The 17,139-nt window shown below is 30.3% G+C and overlaps 1 protein-coding gene across 1 annotated transcript in view; it reads left to right on the top strand.

Moving 5' to 3' along the window:
* Nucleotides 1-17,139, top strand: part of LOC122269154 (uncharacterized) — a 37,117-nt gene that overhangs the window by 8,173 nt on the left and 11,805 nt on the right. The window contains exons 4-10 of the mRNA XM_087152864.1: nucleotides 1,095-1,253; nucleotides 2,540-2,686; nucleotides 5,245-5,400; nucleotides 8,479-8,572; nucleotides 10,531-10,730; nucleotides 12,941-13,111; nucleotides 13,990-14,148. Coding sequence (XP_087008990.1) covers nucleotides 1,095-1,253; nucleotides 2,540-2,686; nucleotides 5,245-5,400; nucleotides 8,479-8,572; nucleotides 10,531-10,730; nucleotides 12,941-13,111; nucleotides 13,990-14,148 — 1,086 coding nt within the window. The remainder of the gene's footprint in view (nucleotides 1-1,094; nucleotides 1,254-2,539; nucleotides 2,687-5,244; nucleotides 5,401-8,478; nucleotides 8,573-10,530; nucleotides 10,731-12,940; nucleotides 13,112-13,989; nucleotides 14,149-17,139) is intronic.

The following is a 17,139-nucleotide window of genomic DNA, read 5'->3' as shown; positions in this document are numbered from 1 at the left end:
CAGTGGCGCGACAGCCCATAGAGGGCCAAGGCCTACTGTGCCCATCTCAGTTTTCTTGACCTTGGGCTCTGGGGTGCAGGAGCAGATGTTCCGGTCAGGTGGTCAGCCGAACGCGTAACCCCCAGTGTTTAGTTCCCAAGCATGCTTGGTACTCATTTATCGACCCACTGAAGGAATGAAAGGCTGAGTCAACCTTGCCTGGCCCGAGGATCGAACCAGGGACCTGTGGCATGACAGCGCGAAACGCTACCGCTCAGCCACCGGGCGTCATGCAACACAAAAGCGAGGGTATTTCTCTCAAAAAGTCTTCCACAACGTTGATTTTGCCCAACTGTTTAAACCCTGTCTTCCGGAATCGATTTAAAATTACACGCCTACGGAAATGTACATTTAGCACCAAATCTGATGTGGATCATATTTTTTACACCGTTGACGATATAGATTTCGTCAATTCTCTTCAGTTCTAGAAAAAAACTTTTTTCAAAATACTTCCATTTTAATTTGTAAAATATTATAAGCAGTCAAGTACTGTCTCCAAAATGCGAATGTAAAAAACATTTGAAAACTATTTTATAATGAAATTGAAAAAGAAAACGAAAACATATTTTGGATCATTAATTTTAGGTGTAGAGTTTAATTAGTTTTGTAGGATCATTGCCTACATTCTCTCTTCTGCATTTCAGCTCTTTGAAATTTACCAATTATTGGCACAATTCCATTCAGCGATCATTTGCTCTCACCAAAACAGTAGCTAGGTTGAGAAGAATATCACACAAATGTTATATATTTAAAGCTAAGATGGACAACATAGTTTGACATTGCTTATTGTGCTAATACTTTTCGTAAATTCGATATTTTTCAATATCTTTTAAATTATGAACTTAAATTTAAATGGAATAAAGGTAAAATAATCTATGCAAAGAATTATGTTCTTGTCAACTTTTAATCTTGGAGACATTTCTTCGATTTCCGTTTGGTATGCACCTAACAGATGAGTACAAAATCAACAATGTATCAAAATGTTTTTGTGCAATTAGTTTGATTCACTAAGTTTTTCGTTGAATTAATTTTTTCATGATTAAAAATAAATTTAGGTGGAGAAGGAAATCACTTTGCCCTCGGTTGTTACTGCCATGATTGTATGGAAAAGTAAGATTGTGACTGGCTCAAAGGAAGGTGTACTCAGAGTTTTGGAATTGCAGTTAGACAAAATAATTTTTGAAAGACGTTGCCATTTAGGAAAAATTATTCATGTAAGTCTTTTGAGATTGTTAGTCACAACGTTTCTATCAATACACTTTTTCATGTTTTTGAGATTGTAATCAAACTATCCGCAATTTTCCAACGAAATAGACTAATCAAAGGTCAGGGAGTCTTATGAAAAGGCGAGTTGAAACAGTTTCATGACAGCTAGAAGTAAAGTTTATCAACATATTATGAAAAAAGAAACTAATCATCAATAAAAAAATTTACCCACTGTCTAACTAACTAGAGTGTTTATATTTTAAATGAACGATAACACAAGTTTCAATAGTTATTGCAATGATATATAAGCAGACATGTACAAGCAGAGTTTATTGCAATGCTATTGCTAAATGAAAATAATCATCAATCTCAAGTCCGAACACTTAACGACAACCTAGAGAGCTCAAATATCAATTATAGATCTATTTTTGATGACAAAAAAATTTCAACAAGCAAAATTGAACTCAAAACATTGAACTCAAACACATCATAACACAAGCAAACAGATACAAAAATTAAGGAATAATAAAGAGTAAAGCTAAATAAAAATTTAAAATATCACATTTTCCAAGTTGAATTGAAAAGAAAAACTAATAGTTATTTTGCTAGATAAAACGAAAACAGAAAATGGTTCTCATCATTTTCTCAATAAGCTTTTATCACTACCGAAAAATCCTCTTCCACGTTTTGCAAAAGTGATGTGACAAACGTTTTTCGTTTTAGGTATAAAAACCTAAAATTATTTTATTCTTTTTACTCTGCATTCAAAACTCAGTTTTTAAAATTTTGTTTTTAGTTCATTATTTATTGTCTTTGTGAGATTTAATGAGTTATTAATATTATTAATGTAATTTTATTTTCCTTGTATAGTTGTAACTCAAACAAAGCCACTTTTTCCTGCGGGGCTATGTTAGGAGTTTTCTACCCATGGATTTGGACTTTAAATCCACCGTGCCAATTTGGATTTTAAATTAAACTATTTATTTTCGTTTTCTTAATGCTTTTTGAGCTTAACAAAATTTTGATGATATAGTATAGTATTATTTGACAGCACAATATTTTTTAAAAAATGTAGAAAATAAAAGGGTCACTTTCTTAGATCATGAGAAATAACATTGCATAATTTTTAGAACGTCTATGGAATTTTCTTCAAGACTTCAAAGCAATGAAAATCAGCGATATGTGGTTTTGAAGCAGTGTTATGAAACGAGACATTTGTTTACTTATAGATTTTTTAAAACTTACTATTTTTCATACTATTAATTTGGGACTTAGTATTATATTCTCACCACAGATATCTGCCCATCACGATATAGATGTATTTGTAGCAGTTGGGATTGATGGAACCATAAGTTTTTGGACAGATGCTGATAATGAAAATATTTCTGGATCTGTGCAAGATGATACAATTTTAGTACGAGTGGATGAGCATAAGAAACTGGTAATGTGTTGCTTTTTAAAACTTTTTCCTAACCTGTTTGAATTATTTGACTTGATGCAAAAATATACTATGTTTTAAGCTTAAAATAATGTCTAAGATAGAAGAGCTATCTAAAGGAAATACTAGAAACGAGTTTTTAAATATAGACTAATAATTCAAAAATATACATCAATGGACATGTCTTAAACGCTTCAAAACAGGCACCCTTTTTCAAGACTTGCCAGACGTGAATGAGAAGAAACTGAAGTGATTTCAAATGTAAAACGTAAAGTTGTAAACGAAAAATGGAAAAATAAAGGTTAGAAACAAAACTAGAAGGATAGAAAAAAAGATGGAGCAAAAAAAAAAGAACAAGAAAAACCACAATGATCGAGAGAGGCAAATCAGGGGAAAATGCATTTCCATATAATAGACCTTGCTAGTGTAGTTAACTAGGAAAGCAACACTCATATGAATAAAACAGTATTCCAGATCATCAAGATGAGCTGACGTGACTGGGGTAAAAATAATTTTGGTATTGTCAAAATTTCTTATTCTCTTTCTTACCTTTATTTTTCCATTTGTCGTTCGAAATTTTATTCTTTGTGTTTGAAATAACTTTCGTATCTTTTGATTCACGACAGGCAAGTCTTGAAAATGGGAGCATGTTTTCGAGTGATTGAAATATGTCGACTGTTGTTTTTAATTTGTATATTTTTGAAGTGAATGAAATTATTAATCAAGTAATATCATGAAGCTTTTACCTGGGATTATTTAATTAATACACTATTTCTGGTTAGATTTGAAAGAATTCTAGATAATCAGAAACAAGCTTCTCATAGACATATTTAAATCCAATAGTAGCTGTGTGGAAAAAAAATTAAATTGGATTTATGCGAATACAATAAAGGCAAATTTTATGGCGTTTATAATGTTCTCCACGCATTCTGCTAGAAAATAGTTATGTTCCATATTCATCGCTCTTAATATGCAATAAAGTATACACATTAGGGACAGATAAATTATTATTTAAGCTAGAGATAAAAAATAAAAACGATAATAGTAAAATAAAAAAGATATAGAAATCTGACGAATTACTTTTGAGAAAGGTGGTTCAGAAATCATCAAATTCTAGTTCTTTGATTTTTTTAAAACAGTTTTTGTTTGTGTTTAAATGTGAATGTAATATACATGTTCTTAAAATTTTCATTTAATAACAAGAATTCTCTTATATATATTTATTTTAAGTAATGAGTATTATTCATTTCACACTTGTGAAATTACAATACATCATTCATAAATAGTAGTTACATTTTCATTCTTTGAGAACCAAAGGAGTTAAAAAAAGTAATACTTTCTTGAAAAAAAACGCTAGACAAATTAAGCCATTTTAATAAAAAATATAATGATGCAGTGAAAGATAATAATGTTTAAATCACTCTAAACATAATGCATTTTTATAATCCTTGTTAAATATGAAATCATTAATACCTTCTTATTAGGAATCACAAATGAATTTTTATGTAAAAAAAAAAAATTAGAATCATTTGCAAAATTTTACTAATCATTCTCAACATTAAAGGAGGGATGGGATTAACAATGGCTTATTATTTTGTGCATAAAGTTTAATAAAATTTTAGTCCTATTTAGTTACTTTGGACAACCTGTGTATTTTTAGAGAGTAGGGGAAAATATCTAAGAATGACGTCTCAATGTTGGGTTTTTCTTCAAACATTAAGCTTAGCGTAATGTTCCAATTTTATGTATTATCATGCATGCTCCCGTACGCTAAGTTCGGAAGCAAATGTGTGTGCACACCTGAAGTACACTTGCTCAGGTGTCGAACAAGTGCACACTGCTATCACTCTCGCTAAGTATTCCAAGATTTCAATATTTTTACACTGAGCAGTTCTGACTCTTATTTTTAGTATATTGAAGATAATTGTTTCTAAGTTTATATTATACTTCATTTCTAATAAATGCTTTCCAATTATTTTACATATTTTCATGAGTATAAACATTTTACCTATGCGTTTTATAAAAAACGTCATACTTTATTAAAGATTTATTTTCAAATTTCGCTCTTATTTGATTATTCTTCAACATCAATTCTTCGACAGCTTTTTTTATGATGTAATTCCATTCTGAGGAAAAACCTCTTTATCAAAAAACTTTTGTGTATTTTATCTCTAAAATATATGTAGATTTAAAAAATGTAATAAAAAATACTACATTTTTAAATTTATTTTGATGAGAAAAATTTCACAGCGAGGCAGTTGAAAATATAATTCAAATATTAAAGGAGCATGCGCAGCTACTATATAACCTTCCTACAGGAGTTTTCAGGACGATACGTAAAACTGAGTTCTTGTTGTTGTTGTCGTAGACCATTAAGGCATTGGGGGTGCGAATATTCTTGTTGTCCAGTGGCGCCATCTCTGGCCAAGAATTCGACTTCAGCCACTACCATACGTAAAGCTGTGTTATCTATCTAAGATGAATATAAACTGTTGCAGTAAATTATCTGTAATCTATATAGAATATTATCTCTAGCATGATAAGTATTTACAAAATCTTAGGTAACACAAATTTCTGAGTTGGAAACAAGACTAAACACCCGAACTGAAGTTACTGAGCAACGACTAATTGAACAAGAGAATTCATATGAATCCAGTCTGCAACATGTTGCTGAAAATCATAAAAATATTCAAGAGTCACTTAAAAACACTATTAATGTAAGTTTCTAAAATTTGTTTGTTTATCTTAAACATTGATCTTTAAGACACTTATTTAATATATTTCAACATGTTTGTTCCTTAAGTTGTTCCCGAATAAAAATTTAGAAGAAAAAAAATCATTAAATTTTATTAATTAACATAGCATTAGAGATGTAGCGAAAAGTATTTTATGTTTTAATAGAAAAAAATTTTCAAGTTACACTGTAAAGAAAACCTAGATTAAATTATAGTAGAAAGTAGGTAAGAGTGCCAGTACCTTTTAACGTAAAATTTTACGGAAAAAAATTCTAGATATATCTTAATTTTTACAGTAATATTTGCTGTATTACTGTAATAAATAAATATTTCTCTAAGAACAATGGTATGAAATTTAACGGTGTAATATTTTTTCGGTAAAAATGGATTTTACTGTAAAATGTACCGGAATTCAGGAGGTCAGTACTTTTGACTGTAATTTTATCAGGAATTTTTTCCGTATTTCATTTTATGCATTTAATAAAATTTTTGTAAGTTTCAATATTGATTTCTTATTATAAGGTTAGAAAGAGTAAAAAGACTTTTCCTAAAATATTATACATCTAAACACTTAGCAATATTTTCTACATAGTTTAGCTTTATATCCTTATTTTGAAGTACACTTTATTACTTTATAGAAAAAATGTATAAAATATCTTTACAATTTTAATTATTAGGCTTATTTTATTTATTTATAAATAGTTAACACAAGTACCTATAGCCTTTGATTATCAGACATTTGTTATTTCTTGGTAAAAATGAAATTCAAATTGCTTTCGTTTTTGATAATCAGGCATGCTTTAATTCTTTGCAAGTAGGATATATATTTTTTTGTTATCATGCGTACTTTATTTTCTTAAAAGTATGAAATGCAAATAGCCTTAATTTCTGATTATAAGGCATATTTTATTTTTTTGTAAATAAGAAATACAAGTAGCTTTCATGTTTTATTATCAGTCATTCTTTATTTCTTTTCTAACATGAAATACAAATTGCTTTATTTTTTTCTCACTAGGAATACTTAATTTCTTTGCAACTAGGAAACACATGTAGCATTAATTTCTTGTTCTGAGGTATATTTTACTTCGTTGAAAATTTGAGATACTGATTGCTTTACAATTAAATTATCAGACATTCCTTATTTCTTCGTATACACAATGTAAACAAGAGCATTATGAGAGTCGCCTAGTAATTTTTATGTTGATTACACGTGAGAAACAATTTTTAAGTTGAATTCATGTCCTCAGTTACATACATGTTTTCGCAAATTTTAAAGATTCAACTTTCTAAAAAGGGAGACAAATTTGTTTTCGTAATTTAATGCTTTTCAATTCATATGTAAGCTTGTTAGTTTACTTTTGTGCTCCTACTCATATATCCTTAAACTGTAAACCCTTCTAAAGTATAATGAAAATTTAAGGAGATTTTGTAACTTCTTTATTTATAATTTAGTTAAAAGTAAATAATACGAATTATGCACTTATGCTCTTAATTATATTCGAATTTTCCTTAGTATTAAACGTCAAACAGTAGTGCGAAACAAATTTAAACAAATTTTAAATTTATTGATCTTTTATTTATTTAAAAATGGGCTAAACCACACTGTTAGAATTTTCATTAATAACGTTAAAATATTCGACAGCAGTCTGTCTATCCAATTAACCGTAAAATTTATTGTCAAAAAACATTTCTTCACCTTTAAAATATTTACGGCTTTCAAACTATTGAAACAGTTTACAGCTGCTTTGTTTTAAAAAACCTTGAATGCAAAAATAAATCGTTTTGTAACCATTTACATATAGCATGGTATTAACTTCGTAAAAAACACCTTGTTTAGCTGGTCATGAGATTGACAGATTGAACCTCTCGATTAAAGTATGTACCCAGCTGCAAGGAACAAAGTGGCTGCACAATTTGTCTACTGCACACTTATTACTATAAGATTATTAAGCATCCGCTGTTGTATTAGGTGTACGATGATGGAAGATTTTGATCAGTCTCTATTAATACAAATACACTACTGATGCCAGTTGATATAAGTTGAATGGAAACAAGTACAAATAAATAGAATACCTACTGACTAATATCTATTGACACAAGAATGCTATTGATGCCAATTAATATCAGTTGAAGTACAAACGAAAATAGTGCAGACCAATAGAATACCCTACTGACCAATACCTATTGATACCAGTACATTACTGATGTCAGTTTGCATCAGTCGAAATGTGAATAGAAACAAGTACAGACCAATAAGATTCTATTGATATCAACAAATCTTTTTATTGATTTCTATTCATAATTTTTGTAGGGTAGTTGATGCCGATATAAATCTGGTTATTTAACGGCATTAGGTGGAAACAGTCAAAAAGCAATTATTCTTTAAGTTATCAGTTTAAATATTTCCGTGTTACATGGTTATTTGCCTGGTTTGGTATAATATGGTAAAATAACTATTAAATAAATTGTTATTAATTCATTTTTTCCGAAAGGTTTCTAGCAGTGCAATGCTGTGCGCATACTCTTAGTAATACTCATATTCTCTTAAATTTCTAACACTAAATCATTTCATCTATGAGACAATTAAAATATCATTCATCTCTAATTTAATGAGTTAGTTCCCTGTTGTATTTCTATTTCACTTATATTCGTATTCTTTTTAATGTTAAACGGTTAATCTTTTTTACGTGTGAGACAAATTTTTAAGCTTATTTATATCAAACGTTCTTTAAAAGTTAGTGTCTCTACTGTTTCGTTAATGGCCTAATTGTAATAGTATTTTTTTTAAATTTCAAACTTTGCACCTATGAGTTAACAATGTGTGAACAATGAGTGAAACAATGTTTTAAAACAATTTATCAATTACTGATCACTCTTTTATTTGAAAGTCTATACTAAGGGTAAAACTGGAACAATATATTTTTTGTTTTTTAAAATTTTAAATAATAATTCTTGAAAAGTAGTGAAGCTTTGATAACTATATGAAAAATCAAAAGTAATTTGAAAATTATATAAATACAACAATCTGTGAAAATTGTTTACATTGTTTAAAATTTTCAGAATCTTCTAGAGGAATTAAAAAGTATTCAATTACTACAAGAGTCTACTCTTCAAGAGAAAATCAATGCAGTCAAAAGAGAAATAGAAGAAAAAGGTGTGTAAGAAACTTTTAAAAGTTTATTTGGGCTTTTTTACACCAGTTTGAAATAGTGTAATGACAACATAAGTACTGTGGAATAACTGTAAGTTACTTAAAGGAAATTAAAAAAGTTAATACTATAAAGTTAAATAAAGTTACTTAGTTACTTAATTGAACTTCAACGTACATAATATATATAAGATAGTCTCCAACTTGCTCATATATTAACAAGTAAGTACTCCAATAATAAGCAAAGTAATTAAGTTTACAAAAGTAAAAAAAAGATTTTTTTTTAAATGAAAGTAGTGAATAATTTCCTTAAAAAATAAAATATTATTTTTACAAAAGTAAAAAATGAGCATTTTTAGGAAAGAAATGAAGTGTTTTTTAAAAAGTTTGGAAGCATTTTAAAAAAGCAAATGAAGTGTTTTTTCAAAAGAAAAGTAATTTTATAAAAATAAAAAGCTTTTCACAATTGTTTAAACTATCTTTTAGAAGTAAAGAAGTATTTTTACCAAAAACAATTTTTTCACTTGAATTTTTCTTTTCTGCCTAAAGACATATTCGTTTTAGGTCATGGACTTACTTCTATATATATTTTGCGGTACGGTAACGACAAAAATCAAAGGTGAACTAACAAATAATTCCTTAGATGCGTTGCAACGTTTTCGAGTAGCTTTGAAAACATTAGAGAGATTTTGAGTAGTTTTTGTTATTTTCATACGTTAACTGTGACCCTAACCATATTTTCTACCTTTTTGCGACACTTCGATTTGTAGGAAATTTTTTGCTCAAATAGGGTTTACGCCTGTTGTCATATCACTAAAAAAAATAAAAAAAATTAATCTCATACTTTTTGTTTTCACGAATTGACTATTCAAGTATCGCAAAAGGAAATTTCGTGTCATAATTTATTCGTTAAATTATGGTTGTTAGCGTATATGCAATTCAGATTTCAGGTTCGATTTTGTATTGTTATTCTGTTGCAACAGTTTACACCAATGAATGCACCAATGTTACTATATCTTAAATTGTTAGAAAGTACTTAAAACAAATAAAGCATTTGTTTTAAGTACTTTCTAACAATTTAAATGAAAAAAAAGGATTTAAGTGCAATGTATACAAGTTGACCCATTTCAGCTGTTATCAACTTGGATCTAATATACGGCAAAAGACATTGCTTCATATTTGTCCAGCTAGGAACGTCAATTGTGACGAGAAAAATTATGGTAAAAACTACCAGAATATGGTAAATTCAGAATATGGTGGTTTTGACTTTATGGGAGCACCAAAGAGTTTGGTAATTTTTACCAAAGCGCTTTGGTAATGATTTTGGCAAAATAAGCAATGAAATATGGCTTCATAGTGAAACCATATTTCATAATAATTTGTAAATGATTTGGTAAATGTGGTTAATTTTGATTATTTTATATTGATGTCTTAGAGCATAGCATCACTTAATCGATAAAATTTATTTTCTAATTTAGTACTTTTTACTAAATGTGTAGTAATGAGAGCTATAATTTTGAAAACAGGAATTTCCGTCTAACCGTTACCGTATGAGCTTAAAAATTACAAAATTAATGGTTCAAATATCGTTTAATTTGGTTCTATTAACCAGAATTAGGATTTATTTTCTACAAGAAATGTAGTTGCCCAACAGTATGCAAGTCTTAGAAGAATTTTTTTTGTCCATGCGCTGGCGAAATGTACAACTAATCTCGAAACGAAAGTAAATGAAAATAACATTTAATCTCCTAGGCAGAATGCAGAAAAATGTACATATTTGTATCTCTCCGTGTTCTTTAAGTTAAGTTTTTTAAAACTAAAAGTCGTTTTTGGAACAATTGGTTAGGATCTCCCCTTATACATTTATTTTTTAGCGTAGATGCTCTTTACAATTTTGCATCAGTTCAAATTAATTTTAGAATATTCAAAGTTAACACCACGTGTATCTAATTACATATTTTCAGAAGATCATTTTCTAAAGAAAATCTCTGAAGCGAAAGATTTCTATCAGAGAACTTCAGATGAAAGAGAACGCACGGAGGAACATTACAAACACTTGATTGCCGAAAAGGAGAAGGATATCAAAGATTCAACTGCAAGATTTAGAGATCGCTATCAAAGTTACAAAGAACGCTTACTTCATATCAAATCTGCTATTCAAAACGTAAGTGTGTATTGAAGTTTTCAAACTTTTTTTTAATAGCTTTATAGCTTACTTCAAAGAGCAGCATATTTTATGTCGGGACTTCTGGATAATTATAGAGACTTGGTGTTTCTTCCGAACTTCAGAAAAGTATATGCGAGTCAGTTATGTATTGAAATTTTGATGGAACCTCCAATATATTTTGTTTCAGTATTAAAAAAAATCTGTTTCAGTTGGAGATCAGAAAAAATTAACTTTATTAAACATTTCATTTTTAGTTTATTCCCTAATAAATTATTTTTAGGTAATATTTTCAATAGGCTTAATTTTTACAGAATACAGTATTTATCGCAATGATCACCTTTAATATGTATTTTAAACATCCTTTACCAAAAGAAGCAAAAAAGTAGATAAATATCTCAAATATTAAATGTAGTTGTAGTACTTTATTAACGCTGTACTAGAGCTGTAAAATGGGCTATTAATGGTTTGGAAACATAACGGAGGATGCAATTATAATTTTGATCCTCTGCAATGGGTATGGCTACCCGTCTTTAGAAGCCCGACGAAGTCGCGTGCTTTACAGTAGAACAGTTTATCGAGGATTGATACCACGCCCTCACGGTCCCTTCGCAGGTTGAAATAAAATGTTATTAACTGGTTTAGTGACCATTTTCAGTGATGCTAGACTCCAGTGATCTATCAGGAGCCATATCTCATTGCGGGATAGACATTATCAAAACAACTTTGGAAGATGCACTAAACTCACTGTAAATTTTTACTAACTCTGGCCGTCCAACTACCATATGGATCAGCGTTTCCATTTCTCCAGAGGCAATTCTAATTTTCTCGCTTTAATTACCTCATCACCGGAGACTCTGGTTCGGCGATTTTGATTTTTAGCCAGGATGACTATCCCTTAAACTGGACTTTTAGTGACTTTAAAAATTTTAAATCTCATGGTGTTCTTACGTTGGATTTGAACTGTCCTCGTCATTCACACCATTTTAATCCACTTTTACTATTTCAACACTATTTTATTGATTTTACTATTTGTAACTAGTTTAATTGTTTCCTTAATAGGCAATTTGTCCTATGATTAGTTTTTAAATTTTATGCCATTTGATTGCCTCAATATAAGGGTCTGTTGACCTGGAATGGCAATTTATATTTTATTTTGCTTCTAATATTGCAGACGTTTTAAATTTAATTGTGCTTTAAATCCATATTTTAGGGTCTGTTGACCTGAACTTTTCATGACATACATGCCAGATATATTTGTCAAGTTTTCTTAAAGATTTAATATTCTGACCAATTGTAGATAGCTAATTTTGTTCAAGAGTATTGCTCGCCCACAAAGTTTACGGGCTGTTGCCATATGATTTTTGTATTTTATGTATTTAATGCACTTTTTGTATTTTATGTTCTTTAATGTTTTTTATTTGGTTTTTAATAAACATTTACCCGTATGCCCTGAATTGGGGCAGGTCGGGGTAAATATTTTCATCTCATTGCGGGATCTCGAATAATGATAATTATCTACGTCCCCTTTGACAAAATCTTACGAATTTTTAAAAGGATTGTTGATGTATTCGCTCTGTTATACTTCCACCGGGTATCAGTATTTACGGAACACAATGGCACTTTTCTAAATAACTTGCAGACACAATGACGAAAATTTCAATATTTCTTTAGAATGTATGAGAGGAAACATGTTTGAGATACACCATTGGAAATAGAAGTATCTCATTGATAATATTTTTGGGATTCATCGGTGGAAAAAAATGTTTGAGATACACCATTGGAAATAAATTAGAAATATTTCACTGAAAATATTTTTGGGATACACAGATGGAAACATGTTTAAAATACATCAATAAAGAGATGCAATTTTGAGATGAATAATCAGAAACATGTTTTCGGATACATATTTGAGATGTTTTTTAAAGATAGCACTCCAAAAGTGTCTCAATATGTTTCCAAAAAAACAAACACTACAGAAGTAATTTTTATTATATATTGAAATTATAATGTATTTTTTTGGAAGATCTTTCTGAAGCATAGATTAGAAATTTTGCTTTCAGTAGTTATTGCTTCTTAAGTTATTCCAATGGTTAGGGCAGTGTGCCAACTGGACTAACTTATAACAGCTATTTTTACCAAAATTTTCTATAAATAATCTGACTAGTATTTTAGCACCAAATTTAATTTATTTTTAATTGTGAAATTAGGAGAAAAAATTGCAAAATGAAATAGAGGAAGAACGTGAAAAGTTTCTTACTGAATGGACAATGGAAAAATGGAACGTTTTTGTTGGATCACCGTCTGAGAGATTGCTGAAAAAGGATCTTCGAAAGCAACAAAAACAACTCGAGCTGGAAATGGAAAATATGCGAAGACAGGTGAATTTCAATTCCTCCATTTCTCTTCAATTTTTAAGTTAGGTAGGTAAATTTTACTTTTGTTTGATTTTTAATGAAAATCGTAAGTTGCATCACTTTCAAAAGTCATGGGGATTTTTGATGGCAATAAAAGTTTAGTACGAAACTGATAGAGTTTGATGAAATTTGATGAAACCCGAATTTTGATGAAATTCTATAACATTTTTCTCCTTAACCCCTTAACGATCCGTTAATTTTCAAGAAAACGGTCATAAAAGTGCCTATTTTTTCGACTTTTGTATTTGTATAGCGTATTTGATTAGTGCTGCAACTAGTTTAAAATAAACTAACTATCTACAATTACCTTAATGATATCCTGGTACTGCCATCTGGTGTGAAAAATAAGAAATAAAATATTTTCCGGGCAAAAGAAATGAATTAGTTTTATTCGTTGATTAGTGCTGCAACTAGTTTAAAATAAATTAACACTCTACAATTACCTTAAAGATATCCTGGTACTGCCATCTGGTGTGTAAAATAAGAAATAAAATTTTTTCCGGGCAAAAGAAATGAATTAGTTTTATACGTGTTGGCGAGATACTACTGAACACTTCAGCCCGTCAATATCACGGGAGCGAGAAATAGAGGGCGAAACCTCACCCCGTCATTTTCACGAGAGCGAGGAGGAAGAGGTTAAAGGATTTATTTTTAGATTTTTTAGCCATTTTTTAAAATTTTTGGGCATTTCCTGGCATTTTAGAGCATTGTTTAAGATATGCCATTTTTTCGCCATTTTTGCTATGTTTTGTGACAAATCTTCTAGGTGAGTTGAAAAATTAAATGTGTTTATTTTTTTTAATTAAAACTATTTCATAAAAAATTAAATTGATTTCTTTCAGTTAACTCAAGAAAAGAACCTGGGAATGGACTTAGATAAGGAAATTGGAAGGAAAAATGATGATTACGCTGTATTGCTACGTAAAATAGAAGATATTAAATTTCGGATGAATCAAATCTGTGATGATATTTCAAGATTGGAGTGTGTCATAAACGAATATGTGAGTTTTAAGTTTCAAATCACGATCCCGGGAAGTGTAAAAGTAAAACATAACAAGTGAAGTGCAAATTTAAAAATTTAAGAGTGAGTTTTTTAAAGTCACGAACTTGAAAGATTCTCTGTCTGTAATTCAGCAATACAATTTATACAAATTTCAATATTTTTATTTTCACCTGAGAGATAGTGCAGATTGTTTTCCATATTTTTTTCAGTCTGTATTGGGGATCTCTTTCTCTGATAATTCAGGGGGAAAGATTTTTTCTTCTTGTTCTAGGCAACAAGATAATATTTAATCAGAAAAATCGAATATTCATGTTGAAGTGTTATTTTTCTAGAATATCATATTTTGAGGTAATTTTATTTAATTTTATAACCGTCGTTGAACAGCCGACCCAATTTTGAGTTAACGGCTACCAATGTTCAGCACCGTAGCCTTGTAATTTTGGACACAATTCAGAAGACAAGGGAACTTCTGGATCAAGTATTGGAAGAAATTTGCCTGAGAGGAAGACTTTTGGATGGAATCTACCCACATTTGCGTTACATGGAGAGGAAAACCACGAAAACCACGCATGGTTATACTGGCGGCAAGGGGACTCTAACCCTTGATCCGTCTACCACTGAAGATATTTTACATCAGCACTGTGGTCGGTGCGAGCCGGGTGCGGAATTCGTATCAACCACTATGGCAAGCATTCGAATCTGGTTCACCTCACTGGGGACGAACACTCTATTCCCTGAGTCACCACGGCTCATTTTGACGTCATTGAAAAGTCCCCTCCCAAGTCAGATTTATATTCCCGATGATTTCGAATGGACTTCACTGTAAGATGTGGTCTGTGTAAATAGGCCTCACTAGATTTTCGAGATAAAAACAAACTTCACAATAGCCATATCTTCCATGATCTGCAGTACTGATGTTAGGAAAAGTTATATGTTAGTTTCTCTTCCAAAATCTGGTAAAATGAACATGCTTTGAAATTCTCTAAAAAAGACATCATTTCGAATATTTGTTTTAGCACCTAAACACCTAAAGTTTGTTTACTTAAAATAAAATCTATAAGACACGCTTTTAAACTCGCAAACTGCCACTTTTACGAATTATTAAAATTTGATCGTGATTTTAATCCCTTCTGTTCTGTTTTATTTAATAACAATCGAAAAAAGTACGTACTATAAGACCTACGATTTTTTGCATCGTTTTAGAAAATGCAATTAGCCGACCGGCCAGCGCAAGGGTCAGGGAACTGGCCTTGCACCAGAAAGGTTCTGGGTTCGAATCCCGGACAAGGCATAGATGCTCTTTCATTCTCTGTACTATCTGCCTTTACCGTGGGAGCAACGTTGGTCCACCTAATATGGTGCCCCTGGAAAAGTGGCCAACAAATCTGCCCTTCAGATGCCTGTATGACGTAGGTCATTCCCCAGGTGGGCATTGGAAAAAAAATGCAATTTTAAAACTTGAATGAAATCGCTTAACAATTTTTTAACTTATCAAATTAAAAAAAAAAAATTAGATTCCTCAGGAACTTTTCTACCGATATTGTTCACAATTTGTATTAGGTATCATTTTTATATCTTACATTACAAAGTCTTTTCGACTGTATTAAAATAAAATAATAAAAATTCGCTAAAAAGTTATTTTTGATATGGGTTTTATAAATAAATGAATTAGATAAATAAATCAAAAATTATTTAGGGTGTTGTTTTTTTTAAATCTATTTTGCAATGTACTTTCGTTTGAACTAAAGATTGTTCTTAATGCACAGTTAGTTCTTATAGTAGAGTAACGTAAATGCTTCCTTAAAAGCTTCTTTAGATTATTGTTATAGCGTAACATATACTATGGTGGATCAAATATAAATGTTACTTTTTTAACCCCATAACGATTGGTTAATTTTCAAAAAAATGGTCATAAAAGTGCCTTTTTTTTTGGCTTTTGTATTTGTATCGCGTATTTGATTAGAGCTGATATCTCGTTTAAAATAAATTAACACTCTACAATTACCTTAAAGATATCCTGGTACTGCCATCTGGTGTGTAAAATAAGAAATAAAATTTTTTCCGGGCAAAAGAAATGAATTAGTTTTATTCGTGTTGGCGCGTTACTACTGAACACTCCAGCCCGTCAAAATCACGGGAGCTGGAAATAGAGGGCGAAACCTCACCCTGCAATTTTCACGAGAGCTAGAAAGAAGGGTGTAATAACGAAATTGAGAAATTAACTTAAAATAAACCAAAATATTATTTTTCTACATAATTTCCGTGAGCTTCAACCCACCTAATTTCACAATTGGTGTTTTGAAATGGAAGTTTTTTAATCCCATTTACATAGAAAGAAGTAAATTGTGTAGTGAACCAAATGCGCACAAAATCTTCTACTTCTTCATTGAATGAAAATCTCTACTCCCAAAGCTTCTTTAAGGAGCCAAAACAAATAGTTGTCCAAAGGGGCCAAGTTCAGGCTATATGGAGGATGTTCAACTGTTTCCCATTGTAACCTTTGTTGTGTTACTGTGGCTTTTGACAAATGTCTTTTCTTGCATTCTTTTAATCTGTGTTCAAAATTCTAGGTACCTACCTCACTGAGATTTTTCTATATTTCAAATTGTCATGAATTACTCTTTGTATACTTTCATAACTTATCTTTATTATAGCATTAATTTCTCGAATTTTCCCATGTCAGTCATTATGAATGAGGTCACGAACTTGGTCAAACTTCTCTGCCGTAAAACTCGTTGTTGGTCGAAGAGCATGAGACAAGTTTTTAACTTCTTCGCGGCCTTATTTAAATAATTTGTGACATTCGCATATTTGAACCCTCGATAGGGTATAATTGTTGAACTTTGCCTGTATTTTTCGCAGCATGGAATTAAGTTTTGCATTTTCTCTTGTTAAAAATGTAATTATTATAAGTTGTGCAACATTATTAGGAATGCAACGCTGACTTATAATTCAAATCACAAAAAAAAGAACTTACAGAGAACTAATC

The sequence above is a fragment of the Parasteatoda tepidariorum genome, chromosome 10 (assembly GCF_982258835.1).
Source record: "Parasteatoda tepidariorum strain Cologne lab strain chromosome 10, Ptep-v5.0, whole genome shotgun sequence".
Classification (NCBI taxonomy): Eukaryota; Metazoa; Arthropoda; class Arachnida; order Araneae; family Theridiidae; genus Parasteatoda; species Parasteatoda tepidariorum.
The sequence above is the reverse complement of the archived record's forward strand: the minus strand, read 5'-3'. Positions and strand labels throughout refer to the sequence as shown.